Here is a 16947-nt window from a genome sequence, read left to right on the forward strand (position 1 = left end):
ACGTGTTTCGGGGAATCACTCCCCTTCATCAGGTACAAAAGAGCTGCACAAGTGTAACAGCACAAAGCTACACACATTTATACATACAAACATACCGCCTTAAGGAGGTCACAAGGTCAGAAGGGAGGAGTGACCTTCTGACCTCCTTAACCACTTAAGGACCACAGGTTTATACCCCCCTAAAGACCAGGCCCTTTTTTACAAATCGGCACTACACTACTTTCACCGTTTATTGCTCGGTCATGCAACTTACCACCCAAATGAATTTTACCTCCTTTTCTTCTCACTAATAGAGCTTTCATTTGGTGGTATTTCATTGCTGCTGACATTTTTACTTTTTTTGTTATTAATCGAAATTTAACGATTTTTTTGCAAAAAAATGACATTTTTCACTTTCAGTTGTAAAATTTTGCAAAAAAAAACGAGATCCATATAGAAATTTTGCTCTAAATTTATAGTTCTACATGTCTTTGATAAAAAAAAAATGTTTGGGTAAAAAAAAAATGGTTTGGGTAAAAGTTATAGCGTTTACAAACTATGGTACAAAAATGTGAATTTCCGCTTTTTGAAGCAGCTCTGACTTTCTGAGCACCTGTCATGTTTCCTGAGGTTCTACAATGGCCAGACAGTACAAACACCCCACAAATGACCCCATTTCGGAAAGTACACACCCTAAGGTATTCGCTGATGGGCATAGTGAGTTCATAGAACTTTTTATTTTTTGTCACAAGTTAGCGGAAAATGATGATTTTTTTTTTTTTTTTTTTTTTCTTTCAAAGTCTCATATTCCACTAACTTGTGACAAAAAATAAAAACTTCTATGAACTCACTATGCCCATCACGAAATACCTTGGGGTCTCTTCTTTCCAAAATGGGGTCACTTGTGGGGTAGTTATACTGCCCTGGCATTCTAGGGGCCCAAATGTGTGGTAAGGAGTTTGAAATCAAATTCTGTAAAAAATGACCTGTGAAATCCGAAAGGTGCTCTTTGGAATATGGGCCCCTTTGCCCACCTAGGCTGCAAAAAAGTGTCACACATCTGGTATCTCTGTATTCAGGAGAAGTTGAGGAATGTGTTTTGGGGTGTCTTTTTACATATACCCATGCTGGGTGGGATAAATATCTTGGTCAAATGCCAACTTTGTATAAAAAAATGGGAAAAGTTGTCTTTTGCCAAGATATTTCTCTCACCCAGCATGGGTATATGTAAAATGACACCCCAAAACACATTCCCCACCTTCTCCTGAGTACGGCAATACCAGATGTGTGACACTTTTTTGCAGCCTAGGTGGGCAAAGGGGCCCATATTCCAAAGAGCACCTTTCGGATTTCACAGGTCATTTGTTACAGAATTTGATTTCAAACTCCTTACCACACATTCGGGTCCCTAGAATGCCAGGGCAGTATAACTACCCCACAAGTGACCCCATTTTGGAAAGAAGACACCCCAAGGTATTCCGTGAGGGGCATGGCAAGTTCCTAGAATTTTTTATTTTTTGTCACAAGTTAGTGGAAAATGATGATTTTTTTTTTTTTTTTTTTTTTCATACAAAGTCTCATATTCCACTAACTTGTGACAAAAAATAAAAACTTCCATGAACTCACTATGCCCATCAGCGAATACCTTGGGGTCTCTTCTTTCCAAAATGGGGTCACTTGTGGGGTAGTTATACTGCCCTGGCATTCTAGGGGCCCGAATGTGTGGTAAGGAGTTTGAAATCAAATTCTGCAAAAAATGACCAGTGAAATCCGAAAGGTGCTCTTTGGAATATGGGCCCCTTTGCCCACCTAGGCTGCAAAAACGTGTCACACATCTGGTATCTCTGTATTCAGGAGAAGTTGAGGAATGTGTTTTGGGGTGTCTTTTTACATATACCCATGCTGGGTGAGATAAATATCTTGGTCAAATGCCAACTTTGTATAAAAAAAATGGGAAAAGTTGTCTTTTGCCAAGATATTTCTCTCACCCAGCATGGGTATATGTAAAATGACACCCCAAAACACATTCCCCACCTTCTCCTGAGTACGGGGATACCAGATGTGTGACACGTTTTTGCAGCCTAGGTGGGCAAAGGGGCCCATATTCCAAAGAGCACCTTTCGGATTTCACAGGTCATTTTTTACAGAATTTGATTTCAAACTCCTTACCACACATTTGGGCCCCTAGAATGCCAGGGCAGTATAACTACCCCACAAGTGACCCCATTTTGGAAAGAAGAGACCCCAAGGTATTCGCTGATGGGCATAGTGAGTTCATGGAAGTTTTTATTTTTTGTCACAAGTTAGTGGAATATGAGACTTTGTATGAAAAAAAAAAAAAAAAAAAAAATCATCATTTTCCACTAACTTGTGACAAAAAATAAAAAATTCTAGGAACTCGCCATGCCCCTCACGGAATACCTTGGGGTGTCTTCTTTCCAAAATGGGGTCACTTGTTGGGTAGTTATACTGCCCTGGCATTTTCCAGGGGCACTAATGTGTGGTAAGTAGGTAAATGACCTGTGAAATCCTAAAGGTGCTCTTTGGAATGTGGGCCCCTTTGCCCACCTAGGCTGCAAAAAAGTGTCACACATGTGGTATCGCCGTATTCAGGAGAAGTTGGGGAATGTGTTTTGGGGTGTCATTTTACATATACCCATGCTGGGTGAGAGAAATATCTTGGCAAAAGACAACTTTTCCCATTTTTTTATACAAAGTTGGCATTTGACCAAGATATTTCTCTCACCCAGCATGGGTATATGTAAAATGACACCCCAAAACACATTCCCCAACTTCTCCTGAGTACGGCGATACCAGATGTGTGACACTTTTTTGCAGCCTAGATGCGCAAAGGTGCCCAAATTCCTTTTAGGAGGGCATTTTTAGACATTTGGATACCAGACTTCTTCTCACGCTTTGGGGCCCCTAGAATGCCAGGGCAGTATAAATACCCCACATGTGACCCCATTTTGGAAAGAAGACACCCCAAGGTATTCAATGAGGGGCATGGCGAGTTCATAGAAATTTTTTTTTTTTGGCACAAGTTAGCGGAAATTGATATTTTTAATTTTTTTCTCACAAAGTCTCCCGTTCCGCTAACTTGGGACAAAAATTTCAATCTTTCATGGACTCAATATGCCCCTCACGGAATACCTGGGGGTGTCTTCTTTCCGAAATGGGGTCACATGTGGGGTATTTATACTGCCCTGGCATTCTAGGGGCCCTAAAGCGTGAGAAGAAGTCTGGAATATAAATGTCTAAAAAATTTTACGCATTTGGTTTCCGTGAGGGGTATGGTGAGTTCATGTGAGATTTTATTTTTTGACACAAGTTAGTGGAATATGAGACTTTGTAAGAAAAAAATAATAATAATTCCGCTAACTTGGGCCAAAAAAATGTCTGAATGGAGCCTTACAGGGGGGTGATCAATGACAGGGGGGTGATCAATGACAGGGGGGTGATCAATGACAGGGGGGGTGATCAATGACAGGGGGGTGATCAGGGAGTCTATATGGGGTGATCACCACAGTCATTGATCACGCCCCTGTAAGGCTTCATTCAGACGTCCGGATGCGTTTTGCGGATCCGATCCATCTATCAGTGCATCCGTAAAAATCATGCGGACGTCTGAATGGAGCTTTACAGGGGGGTAATCAATGACAGGGGGGTAATCAATGACAGGGGGGGTGATCAGGGAGTCTATATGGGGTGATCACCACAGTCATTGATCACGCCCCTGTAAGGCTTCATTCAGACGTCCGGATGCGTTTTGCGGATCCGATCCATCTATCAGTGCATCCGTAAAAATCATGCGGACATCTGAATGGAGCTTTACAGGGGGGTAATCACCACAGTCATTGATCATGCCCCTGTAAGGCTTCATTCAGACGTCCGGATGCGTTTTGCGGATCCGATCCATCTATCAGTGCATCCGTAAAAATCATGCGGACATCTGAATGGAGCTTTACAGGGGGGTGATCAGGGAGTCTATATGGGGTGATCACCACAGTCATTGATCATGCCCCTGTAAGGCTTCATTCAGACGTCCGGATGCGTTTTGCGGATCGGATCCATCTATCAGTGCATCCGTAAAAATCATGCGGACATCTGAATGGAGCTTTACAGGGGGGTGATCAGGGAGTCTATATGGGGTGATCACCACAGTCATTGATCACGCCCCTGTAAGGCTTCATTCAGACGTCCGGATGCGTTTTGCGGATCCGATCCATCTATCAGTGCATCCGTACAAATCATGCGGACGTCTGAATGGAGCTTTACAGGGGGGTAATCAATGACAGGGGGGTAATCAATGACAGGGGGGGTGATCAGGGAGTCTATATGGGGTGATCACCACAGTCATTGATCACGCCCCTGTAAGGCTTCATTCAGACGTCCGGATGCGTTTTGCGGATCCGATCCATCTATCAGTGCATCCGTAAAAATCATGCGGACATCTGAATGGAGCTTTACAGGGGGGTAATCACCACAGTCATTGATCATGCCCCTGTAAGGCTTCATTCAGACGTCCGGATGCGTTTTGCGGATCCGATCCATCTATCAGTGCATCCGTAAAAATCATGCGGACATCTGAATGGAGCTTTACAGGGGGGTGATCAGGGAGTCTATATGGGGTGATCACCACAGTCATTGATCATGCCCCTGTAAGGCTTCATTCAGACGTCCGGATGCGTTTTGCGGATCGGATCCATCTATCAGTGCATCCGTAAAAATCATGCGGACATCTGAATGGAGCTTTACAGGGGGGTGATCAGGGAGTCTATATGGGGTGATCACCACAGTCATTGATCATGCCCCTGTAAGGCTTCATTCAGACGTCCGGATGCGTTTTGCGGATCGGATCCATCTATCAGTGCATCCGTAAAAATCATGCGGACGTCTGAATGGAGCTTTACAGGGGGGTGATCAATGACAGGGGTGTAATCAATGACAGGGGGGTGATCAGGGAGTCTATATGGGGTGATCACCACAGTCATTGATCACGCCCCTGTAAGGCTTCATTCAGACGTCCGGATGCGTTTTGCGGATCCGATCCATCTATCAGTGGATCCGTAAAAATCATGCGGACGTCTGAATGGAGCTTTACAGGGGGGTAATCAATGACAGGGGGGTAATCAATGACAGGGGGGTAATCAGGGAGTCTATATGGGGTGATCAGGGGCTAATAAGGGGTTAATAAGTGACGGGGGGGGGGGGGTGTAGTGTAGTGTAGTGGTGCTTGGTGCTACTTTACTGAGCTACCTGTGTCCTCTGGTGGTCGATCCAAACAAAGGGGACCACCAGAGGACCAGGTAGCAGGTATATTAGACGCTGTTATCAAAACAGCGTCTAATATACCTGTTAGGGGTTAAAAAAAACACATCTCCAGCCTGCCAGCGAACGATCGCCGCTGGCAGGCTGGAGATCAACTCTCTTACCTTCCGTTCCTGTGAGCGCGCGCGCCTGTGTGCGCGCGTTCACAGGAAATCTCGGCTCACGCGAGATGACGCCTATTGGCGTTAGTGTGACCTGGGAGCGCCGCAGAAATGACGCCTTTCGGCGTTAGCGTGGCGGGAAGTGGTTAAGGCGGTATGTTTGTATGTATAAATGTGTGTAGCTTTGTGCTGTTACACTTGTGCAGCTCTTTTGTACCTGATGAAGGGGAGTGATTCCCCGAAACACGTTGTATTGCTGCATTAAAAGATTCCTTCTTGACCCTGGTGACTGGTAGACAGTAATTCGCGCCGTGGGACGTGTTTTGTTTTCTTGCACTACTATCTTCTTGGGGGCTCCAGGCTTCTCCTTTTGAAGATCCCTCGTGGTCCCGAGGCTGCAGACCGCCATATCCAGACGTCCAGGCTTGTTTGAAAATACCTACAATAGTGTTGTGCCTATATCCGCACAACCACACAAGGTGAGCCTTGCCAATTCTTTTTGTTCACCATTATACACCCACAGAATTACCCTATGGTGCGCCCATCTGTTTCTCTACAGATTTAAAACCAGCCTGCTACATCACAATCATTATCAGATTGTCAGGGTCGAACTCCTAGTAGCCCTGCCAATCAACTGTTTAAAAGGGCTGCAGCACTCGGATGAGTGCTGTGGCCTCCATGCAACATACCAAGCACAGTGCCGAACATTGTATAGTGGCTGTGTTTGGTACTGCAGCCCAGGCCCATTCAGTTGAATGACATGCGACCAATGAACTTGACATCGCCGGCCTAGGCACAGGTCACAGTGCTCAAAGCAGCGCCATGGCCTCTTTAAACAGCTGGTCAGTGGGGGTGTTGGGAGTCAGACCCCAACTAATATGATATTGATGACCTCTTCTATTCTTGAATTCAATGAGAGCTGTATAAATCCAGTAAACACCACTTTATCATCTAATGGGGCTATGGGGACAGAAGCAGCAGATTTAAAAGCTCTATCAGAAGAAAATAAAAATAAAAATCAACCTTATGGATCCATGATGAAATTATTCAGTACATAATTTTGGACTGCTGGAGGTACACTTTAAAATGGTTGTCCCATTATAAACCCTTATCCAAGAATGCAGACCGAAAATACGGTCGTGTGCAAGGGGCCCAAGACAGCCCGATCTGCTGCCCGGAAGTGATCATTTAGGCATCTGCATGAACGATCATTTCACTCAATAAATGAGCATTGTGATCTGTGTGATCTTTATACGGGGCAATTATCAGGAACGAATGTTCGCACAAATGTTTGTTCCTGAGTATCAGGCCATGTAAATCCGTTTAAGACTGCAGGTGATAGCCAAGCACTGTTACTCTGGCCTTCCCATTTAAAGAAGGGAACACAGCCCATCTCCCCATTCTTGGGATTCTGGGAGGCCTATTCTATAAATAGGGGATAAGTGTTTGCAATAGGACAACCCCTTTAAAATAATCCAGTAGGTTTACATGCAGTACTATAAAACCAAATATAACATTGACTTGGCAAATGTGGTTCAATGTGGATAAACGTAAAGTTCTGCATCTTGGTAGTAATAATCTCTGTGCTTCATATGTCCTAGGTGATGTAGCACTGGGAGAGTCACTTATAGAGAAGGATTTGGGTGTCCTTGTGGATGGTAGATTAAATTACAGCATACAATGTCAATCAGCTGCTTCTAAAGGCCACCAGGATATTGTCCATGCCATTAAACGAGGCATGGACTCGCGGGGCAGGGATGTAATATTACCACTTTACAAAGTGTTGGTGCGGCCTCATTTGGAATATGCAGTTCAGTTCTGGGCACCAGTACATAGAAAGGATGCACTGCAGCTGGAAAAAGTACAGAGGAGAGCGACTAAACTGATAAGGGGCATGGAGGGTCTTAGTTAGGAAGAAAGATTAAAATAATTAAATGTATTTAGTCTTGAGAAGAGACGTCTAAGGGGGGACATGATTAACCTATATGTATATACAGTAAATGGGCTGTACAAAAAATACAGTTAAAAACTGTTCCATGTAAAATGCGCTCAAAAGACAAGGGGGCACTGCCTCCGATTGGAGAAGAAAAAGTTCAGTCTCCAGACGCGAAAAAACTTTTTTACGGCAAGAACTGTGAATCTGTGGAATAGATTTCCTCAGGACGTGGTCACAGCAGGAACAGTGGACAGTTTTAACTGTTTTAACTTTCAGGACCAGGCCATTTTTAGCAAATCTGACATGTGTCACTTTGTGGTAATAACTTTAAAACGCTTTTACTTATCCAGGCCATTCAGAGACTCTTTTCTCGTCACATAATGGACTTAGAGTCAAAAAATAGAATTTTTATTTATAAAAAAAAATAAAAAATACCAAAGTTACCAAAAATTGCAAATTTCAACATTTCAATTTCTCTACTTTTATAATAGATAGTAATACCTCCAAAAATAGTTATTACTTTACATTCCCCATATGTCTACTTCATGTTTGGATCATTTTGTGAATGCCATTTTATTTTTTGGTGACATTAGAAGGCTTAGGCTTCATTCACACATCTGTGGAACCCGGTCCGCAAGATATCGGACCGGCATCCTGCTTAGTGCAGGAGCGCACGGCGTCATTGGTTGATCTATAAGAGTGTATTACTGTACGGCGGCGGCACAAAGCGCACGGCGGACCGTGTTCCACGGAGCCAATGAAGCCTTAGAAGTTTAGAAGCAAATCTTGAAATTTTTCCGAAAAATTCCAAAACCCACTTTTTAAAAGGACCAGTTCAGGTCTGAAGTCACTTTGTGAGGCTTACATAATAGAAACCACCCAAAAATGACCCCATTTTAGAAACTACACCCCTCAAGTTACTCTAAACCGATTTCACAAACTTTGTTAACCCTTTAGGTGTCCCACAAGAATTAATAGAAAATGGAGATAAAATTTCAGAATTTCACTTTTTGGGCAGATTTTCCATTTTAATCAATTTTTTTCCGCTAACAAAGCAAGGGTTAAGAGCTAAACAAAACTCAATATTTATTGCCCTTCTGGGGGTCTGATCCCCTTTACAATACTTCTGTATTGTGATGCATTGGCTGTGAGTGTATCACCAGTGTAATACACTTACAGCCTGTTTGCCTGTGAGATCCAGGGGGCTGGATCTCACGCACACCTAGAAGTCATCCAGCTGCTTCCCTGCCATCGGGTCCCCGTCACAGCAGCGCGGGGACCCGATGGACACCCCACACACGTCTGAAGCCCAGACGTGCCGCGGTCCGTGCTGATTTCACCGATGCAGGCGCATACAGCAGGGGTCCGGCTATCAGTGACTGCTGGACCCCTGCCGCGGACAGGCGAGCGCAGTTCCTTCACTCGACCGATCAGCGCACCGTACATGTACGGTCTTGGGCGTTAAGGGGGTTAAAAAGGGTTTAGATGAATTCTTAAAAGTAAATGACATTAATGCTTATGAAAATGTGTAGAAATCTGAGACTTATTTCCTTCTGGGATTCACGGCCCCACCTATACCTTGGTTGAACTTGATGGACTTATGTCCCTTTTCAGCTGTATTAACTATGTAACATGATATCGTAATTGGTTGTGGCAAATTACAGACACAGCTCTGCTACATCTGTATCTTTTTCCAAGATGAAACAAACATAACAATCCTAATTATCCCTCAGCTGTAAATTCCAAACCTCGTAGGAGTTCAGAATCTCATTACATATGGAGGCATTATTCTTTCACCAGCACAAACGTGCACTGTATCCAGTGAGTGAAAGGCAGTGATTGCCCCTAACAGTGAAGGGTAAGGAAGGAGGAGGTTGGCAGTGCCTTGTACATCGTAGTCCAACAATTACACGCTGTAACTTCTTGCATTCCAGCCAAGTAAAATATTGCCTCCATGCAATGTGGAGATCTGCCAGGCAGAGTGGAAACTGGGACAGGTCGCTGCAAGTTTCTGCCCCGGTTTACCCTTATAAGCGGGCACCATGCCAACTAGTGGGAATCATTTGAAAATAACCTAAAAGCGGCCATAGAAAAACCAGATAGGACTGTAAAGCCCTGTGTGAGGTGTCATGAGTGCATAGCTAATGAAGGACATTGGCTTTAACCTTGCTCCTGGACTTCAGCCAGCATGGTATAGATGGGAGCTATAATTATTAATCCACTTTGTTATTCATAAACAGCAGTTGGCTCCTTGGGAGCGCATTAGCCAGCCCAGCATGACTTTCATCTCCTCACACTTAAAGGCTTGTGTTCCTTCCAGGGTTTCCAGAACCTAATAAACCTGGAATGTCTAACCTTATATCACTTACAGCCAGATCAGCTTTTATTACACCTCATCAGTCAACTTAAGTGTGCAGACTTTGGCTTATTTTATATGAGGCAGCAGGTATGGTGGGTCATGCTGCCTAAACTATGCCCATCTTCTGCTACCATGTATTTTGGACCATTATTCCAACAGGAGGGGGGACAACCATATTATATTTAAACTATGCAAATACTTAAGAGATACTTTGCCCTAGGCCTCATGCACACAACCGTATCTGTATTGCAGTCGGCAAACTGCAGATCCACAAAGTACGGATACCGTTGGTGTGCCACCCGTATTTTTTCTGTGCGCCTATTGACTTCAATGGGACCGTGGTCCATGTTTTGCGGACCAGAATAGGACGAGTTTTGTTTTTCTAATTTTCGGAACAGATATTTTTGCCCAGATCAGTGGGGATCCAACTGCTGGACCCATGATCAGTCTTAAAAATAGAAGGTGGGACAGACATAGACAACGCTCCCCTCATTCCCACAGAAGGGAGCAGAGGACCAACATCCTATTCTGTGGATAGGTGGTAAAAACCTTTGTGGGATAGCACGTTTAAGTCTAAGATTGTCCATACACATTAGATGCCTTCAACCATTAGTTCTCTCTCCCTATGTAACACCCAGAGTGGTGTTCACACTCCTGTATCATGCTACTATATCTAATGGGCTAATATAATGTCATCTTATCTATTGTTGTCCAGGTCCTATACACTGTGCATTCCTAATCTGTTATGTTCATGTGATATGCCTGGTTCACCAGCAGGTGTCAGCAAACACGGCAGAGCTGTACTTAGAATGGAGCTTTCCATTCCATTCTAACCCCCCTCTGGAGAGAAGTGGGCTAGTCCTACTTCCTGCAGGAAGGGTGGGGACCAGTTAGAGTCAGTATAGTTTACCCCCAGCTAGGGGAAGGGTGTGCAAGGGCACGTCTCTGCTGGACGTGCCCACGCCAGCCAGAGCACCCTAAGCTCTGCTGGCCATGGAGGCCAAAGCTTGAAGCCTACGGAGCCAGGAGGAAAGCTCCTTGGCATAACCTAGGGTCAGACTACAGAGAAGTGCAGCATACAGAAGAAAGCAGAGTTATACAGCCAGCCTGTCAGTACAGCAGAGTCAGAGAGAAACAGATATAGCAGAGTGGAGTTTGCCTGTCAGTTTCATGCTAAAGCCTGCTGGAAGCAAGACAAAGCCTGTAAACAGTTTTGGAGAATGTTTATGCAAAGTAAAGCTGCCATTGAACTTCATCTCAAGGTCTGAACTCAAGTTATTCTTTTATCCCTCAATTATTCCCTCTATTTATTGCTTCAGAGCAAAAGCCCGGGGTCCAGCGGTATCCAGGTAGGAGCACCATGACACACAGACATTTTAGACCACACTATGCCACTCAGCATTCCTGCAGTCGTCAGGCAGGGTATGGCAAGGGGTCCCTTAAAGTAAATTTTCTGTGATGTCAGTTGCTACAAAGCATCAATGGGACAGAGTCCCTTAAAGAAATGGTGTTGGTGGTACCCAGGTGTAGGAATGCCATAGTGGTGTAGGGTGGCCTACAATGTCCATTTAAGTTTACTTGTGCACGTCACGGTACTCCTACCTGGATACTCTGGACCCCAAGCGTTGCCTTCCAAAAGCAGTAGGGGGTAGTAGTAGTAGCAGTAGTAGTAGTAGGGGATGAAAGAATGAGTCCAGACCTTGTTTATGAAGTTCAATAAACGCTTTACTTTGGTAAACTTTCATCATAAACAATCTTCAAGCTTTATCTTGGCTCTCAGCAGGCTTTAGCATTTTCTCTGGCCAGCAAACAATCTCAACTCTGCTCTCTGTGTCTGCTGTGCTGACTGAATAACTTTGCTTTAGCTGTATGCTGCAACTTCTCTCTTTATAGTCTGACTCTAGCTTAATCCAGGGAACTTTTCCACCTGGCTTCAAAGGCTCCAAGCTGTGGCCTCCACAGAGCTGAAGGTGCTCTGGCTGACTTAGGCAAGGCACGTCCAGCAGGGACGTGCACCTGCTGCACACCCTCCCTTGGCAGGGGGTAAACTGCAACTGACTAACTAGTCCCTCCCCTCAGAGAGAGGCTTAGAACAGAAAGAAGGGTTCCATTCTCTCTAGCTGTAGCTCTGCCATGGTTGCTGCCACCTTCTGGTGAACCAGGTAAATTACATGAACAATAACAGTTAGTTACAAGAAATAAATATACACAGTGTTTAAGACCTGACAAATGCATAGATGACATTGTATTTGCCCATAGGAGACAGTAGCAGGGTGCAGAAGTGGTAATGCCACTCTGGGACGTTACATTCCTACACCTGGAGCGCGTTATAGAGGGCCCTAGGGGTAGGCGCCCGTTGCACCTACCCCTGGCTCATACACATGTGTGCGTCCTCAATACATTCTCTGGTGGGATCGTATCTCCACTGAAAACAAAATTATTGGACATTTTAAAATCTAACAGCGCGATCCTTCTCAACCCTGATGTCTGCCGTCCGATGAGAGAGTCAGGAGGCCTCTCATACACTTTGGCTGATCAGTATATTCCTCCAAAATCATTGTGTTTGCCTTAAATTAAAGGGGTTGTGCAGCCTAATTGCATTGATGACCTATCCTCAGGATAGGCAATCAATATCTGATCGGCAGGGTCACCACTGCCGATCAGCTGTTTGAAGAGGAGCCGGCGCTCCATGAGAGTGCTGCCTTCTCTTCATTACACTGCACATCGTCTCAGAGGTGCAGTGTAATTACTCACTCCTTTCACTTGAATGGAGCGAATACTTGTAATTGCGCTACGGCGCCACTGCAGGGGAGATGACGTATAGTGCAGGGAGTCAGACCCCCGCAGTTCATATATTGATGATCTATCCTAAGGAGAAGTCATCAATATAAACAAGCTGCAGAACCCCTTTAAACTAATTTGTATGGCCTACTTAAAGGGGTTGTCTGGGAATCCCTAACTATTAATTGCTGTCTGCACTCTGCTATAGAAAAACTCATGCTTCCCTGCTTCCCACTGCTACGTGTTGCCTCCCATGTGTCCATCTTCCAGTCCGTGCCTTGTTTACTTCTTTCCGAATATGGTTGCCTGCTTTACTGCAGCCAATGACTGGCTTCAGCAGTGACGTGTCCACAATCCAGTGGTTGGCTGCAGCAGAGAAGGTGATCATGCTCATGCCGGGGTGGAAGTAAACAAGCTGCAAACCGGAAGATTGACACATGGGAGGCAGCACGTAGCTGCAGGGAGCAGGCAAGCATGAGCCTTTCTATAGCGGAGGCAGAACGCGGGCATTAGTTAATAGGCAGAGATTTACGTTCCGTAGCCCCGCAAAAAAAAAAAATTGTGCATGTCCTATTTTTTTCTAGTTTGCGGACAAAGATAGGCATTATTACAATGGATCTGCAAATATAACAGATAAAAAAATAAAATAAAAAATATGCCATATGGACGTCATCCTTTATTTTTGCGGACCGCAAAACACATGCGGTCATGTGCATGAGGCCTAAGACTGACCACACCACAGACTAATGGTGTCAGAAGATTGTTCATAGATGGTCTGTGAAGGTTGCCATTTTGGACACCTCTGCAAGTTACAATGGCAGTGCTGGTTCTTTTTTGCACAGCAGCGATAGTCGGCCTTTTCAGCCATATGAACATTTTAGCTCTTAGTCATTTTCGTCTCAGTTCTAGTCTTTGAATGCAGCAGCAGGGTATATGCTCGACTGGCGTTCCATTCAAATTCCTCCTAGAATTAGTCTAGGGGTTAGAGAGGAATGGAATACCCCTTTAAGAGAGGCGACATCAAAATAAGCTACTTCTGCCTACAAAATGTTGGAATCTATTAGGAGAAAGTGTTGGCCTTTTTGATGTATAGCAAATGATATCTCCAAAAAAGTGAAGTGGAATATTTCCTGTACTGTGGCGTGATACAGCGGAATCTCAGCTTGGGTCACAAACCCCAGAGCCAACAATTTCATGTCGGCATATTTCCTATGTTCTCAATAGTAGGCTTTGTTCCGAGACCTATAGACTTGAAAGTCATAACCTTTTACTTTCACGTGCCAGCGAAATAAACCACAGTGAAGATGAACCCCGCCATAAAGCCATCCTCTGCAGGCAACAACTATCAGCAACATGAACAAGTAATACACAGAATTTACGCTCTGCCACTCACCAGCATCTTTAATCCACTCGTCATAAAGCAGCACTGCTCTTGATGTTAAGTCCTTGAAGGCCATGTTCATTTGTGTTCTGTAAAAAAACCAAATTATAGAAGTTTAATTAGACTTGCAAATATAGACGATAATAACAGATGCCAAACTGGTTATGATGGTCTACAGCTGCATGCATCGCTTGGGTTTTACTACCAGCCATGATCTGTTCATCTGACGAATTGTTGGATCTTTGGATCTACATTGTCATGAAAATTCTGTATTACAAGGTTTTTTAAATTTTATAATTGAAGTTTAACTTTTTGAAAAATGTCTGGATCTCAGATAAACACGGGTGACACAGCCAATATGGGGGTCATAAACCATCATCACTACTTATCAGATCCCATCATAGCAACTACTTATCAGATCCAAATTAGATTACAACTTTTTGTCTTGTCAAAAATAAAAAATATTCCCAGTATAGAGAAGCAATTTTACTTTAACAGAGCCAACTTTTGAGCTGTGAATTTATTGTGCATATTGCTTTGGATTTGCTGCACATTTCACCCTGCGCCTCGCATAGGGTCAAATCCGGGACGGAGATCAACAGCATACATTGAGATGCTGCAGATTTCGGAAGTTAAATGTTGTAAAACATACAGAGGTACCCTAAGGATGGAAAGTCTATTAATGCGTTCCTAAAAGAAAAATGTGTTGCCCATAAGGCTGGGTTCAGACCTGAGCGTATTCGATATGCGCTGTTTACAGGCGTTTTTATCGGGTGTATTTTGGGGCGTTTTTGTATTTTGGAAACTCGCGTCGTACGCGCGTTCTTGCTATTGACTACAATGACTTACGCGCGACAATACGCCCCAAAGTAGCTCCTGCACTTCTTGGGGCGTAGGGCGTTTTACAGCGTGTTCGTACGCGCTGTAAAACGCTCAGGGGAGAACCATGCCCATAGGGAAACATTGGTTTTTGCCTGTTGAGCGTTTTACAGCGCATAGGAACGCGCTGTAAAACGCTCAGGTGTGAACCCAGCCTAAAGGATTAAAGAGTTGTCAGGATGTGATCAATATCAGATCTGCAGTGGTCCAACATCCGCCACCCCCACCAATCAGCCGTTTTAGGCAGCTGCTGCGCCAGAAATTATAAAGTGTATGGAGCGGAAGCAGAAGGCTTTGTACACAGTGTAGTTTCCAGCGCAAGCGTACTGCATCTCAGCTTTGAGTGGGAGATGAGCTGCATTACCCCAGCAAGTGCACTACACAGTAAACGCAGCTGCTTCCGGCTCCGTAACTGTCAGTTTCTGGAACCGTAGCTGTCGAAACAGCTGATTGTTGGGGGTCCTGTGGATAGATCATTAATATCGATAGCCTGAAAAATCCATTTAGGGCTCATTCACATGACAGTATGATACGGGTCCGCACCCGTCCCGCACACCATGTGCTGTCTGCATCCGTAGTTTCGTTCCGTGGCCCCGCAAAAAACATACAACATGTCCAATCATGAACAAGAATAGGCTTTTTATCTACATTGCGCCGACCCTGGGCTTTCTGCAAAATGCACGGGCATGTGAATGTACCCTTAAATCGAGTGGGTACTATAAGGGCTCCTGCACACGACCGTATGTATTTTGTGGTCCACCAAACACGGATCCGCAAAAAAAAAAAAAAAAGAAGGATGACGTCCGTGTGCATTCCGTATTTTGCGGAACAGAACAGCTGGCCCCTAATAGAACAGTCCTATCCTTGTCCGTTATGCGGACAATAATAGAACATGTTGTATTTTTGGCAGACATACGGAAACAAAATGCACACGGAGTAACTTCTGTTTCTTTTTGCAGACCCATTAAAATGAATGCAGAACCAAACAGTCCACAAAAAAAAAAAAAAAAACACACAACACGGAAAGAAAATATGTTCGCAGGAGCACTAAGGGTACGGCCACACAGCTTTCCCGATCTCGTTTTGGCTCTCAAAACTGTGAGTGAATTCAAGAAAAGAAGAGAAGCTCTACCTGTCCTTCATACTTTCTCTCCTTTTATGATCCACTCCTGATTTTGGCTTCTAAAACTACATCCAGAAACCTGACCGTCTGGCCGTACCCTTAGCGTATATGCCACCTTAAGTATACAGAGCTGCTCACCATCTAATTTGGATGCTGGGGTGGAGCAGTGAAAGAACGCCTTTTAATCTTCTCTTGCACAATCTAATAGGGAGTGATAGTCTTTTTTCCCCCTTAATATAAGTGAGCCTCTTGCCTACAGGGCCTCTCTGTACAGGTTGCCCATATGGAATGTCTCTGTCCTCGATTATAAGAAAACTAACCTTTCTACATCTATACAGATACTGAACCTGCAGCAAACTTGACATATTCTTGACATACTGGAATCTTCCCACAAGTAAATGGTTTACATTCCTCCACATTCCTCCCCTGGTATACAGACATTATACAAGCTTACTAAACACAAAGTTACTAGTTAGATGAAACTAATACATAGTTTCACACAAAAAAAGTAACAAAAATTGCTTTCCATGAAACCACATAGATTGCCTAATCTTTGGATAAGTTATTAAAAGGGGTTGTCCCACGCAAAATATTCTACAGTTGTAAAACCAGCACCTGGATCTGAATACTTTTGTATTTTCATGAAATTAAAAATGTTGTATAGCTACTGAGTTATTCACTGAAATCTGTCTGTATAGCGCCACCTGCTGTTTGCTCTTTTTCTAATTTCTCTGTCCTGCTTACTGAGATGGAAGCACATGCTCAGTTCCATCCTTCAACTGCCACAAGCTGAAGTAGAAAATACACACCCGGAGAAAGGATATGCCCTCTGAGTGGCCAGCTTGACAACAATCTAGCAGATTAATCGGAGAAATGAACGGGGAAGCTCTGGATCCATGTGAAGGACAGGGCTGGCTCTACTTTTGTTGGGTCATGTATTAGATTATGTATGATTTTCATTTTTTTTACATTATTTATGGAATAACCCCTTTAATGTATAATTGGTAGGGGTCTAACCTTCAGGACCACCATGATCAGCAAAACTGGGCCACAGTGCTCCTGCTCAATTATATAGGG

The 16947-nt window shown here is 44.1% G+C and overlaps 1 protein-coding gene across 1 annotated transcript in view; it reads right to left on the reverse strand.

Moving 5' to 3' along the window:
- Positions 1-16947, reverse strand: part of ELOVL7 (ELOVL fatty acid elongase 7) — a 44053-nt gene that overhangs the window by 18962 nt on the left and 8144 nt on the right. The window contains exon 2 of the mRNA XM_040420171.1: positions 13881-13957. Coding sequence (XP_040276105.1) covers positions 13881-13950 — 70 coding nt within the window. The 5' untranslated portion in view covers positions 13951-13957. The remainder of the gene's footprint in view (positions 1-13880; positions 13958-16947) is intronic.

Source organism: Bufo bufo, chromosome 2, assembly GCF_905171765.1.
Source record: "Bufo bufo chromosome 2, aBufBuf1.1, whole genome shotgun sequence".
NCBI lineage: Eukaryota > Metazoa > Chordata > Amphibia > Anura > Bufonidae > Bufo > Bufo bufo.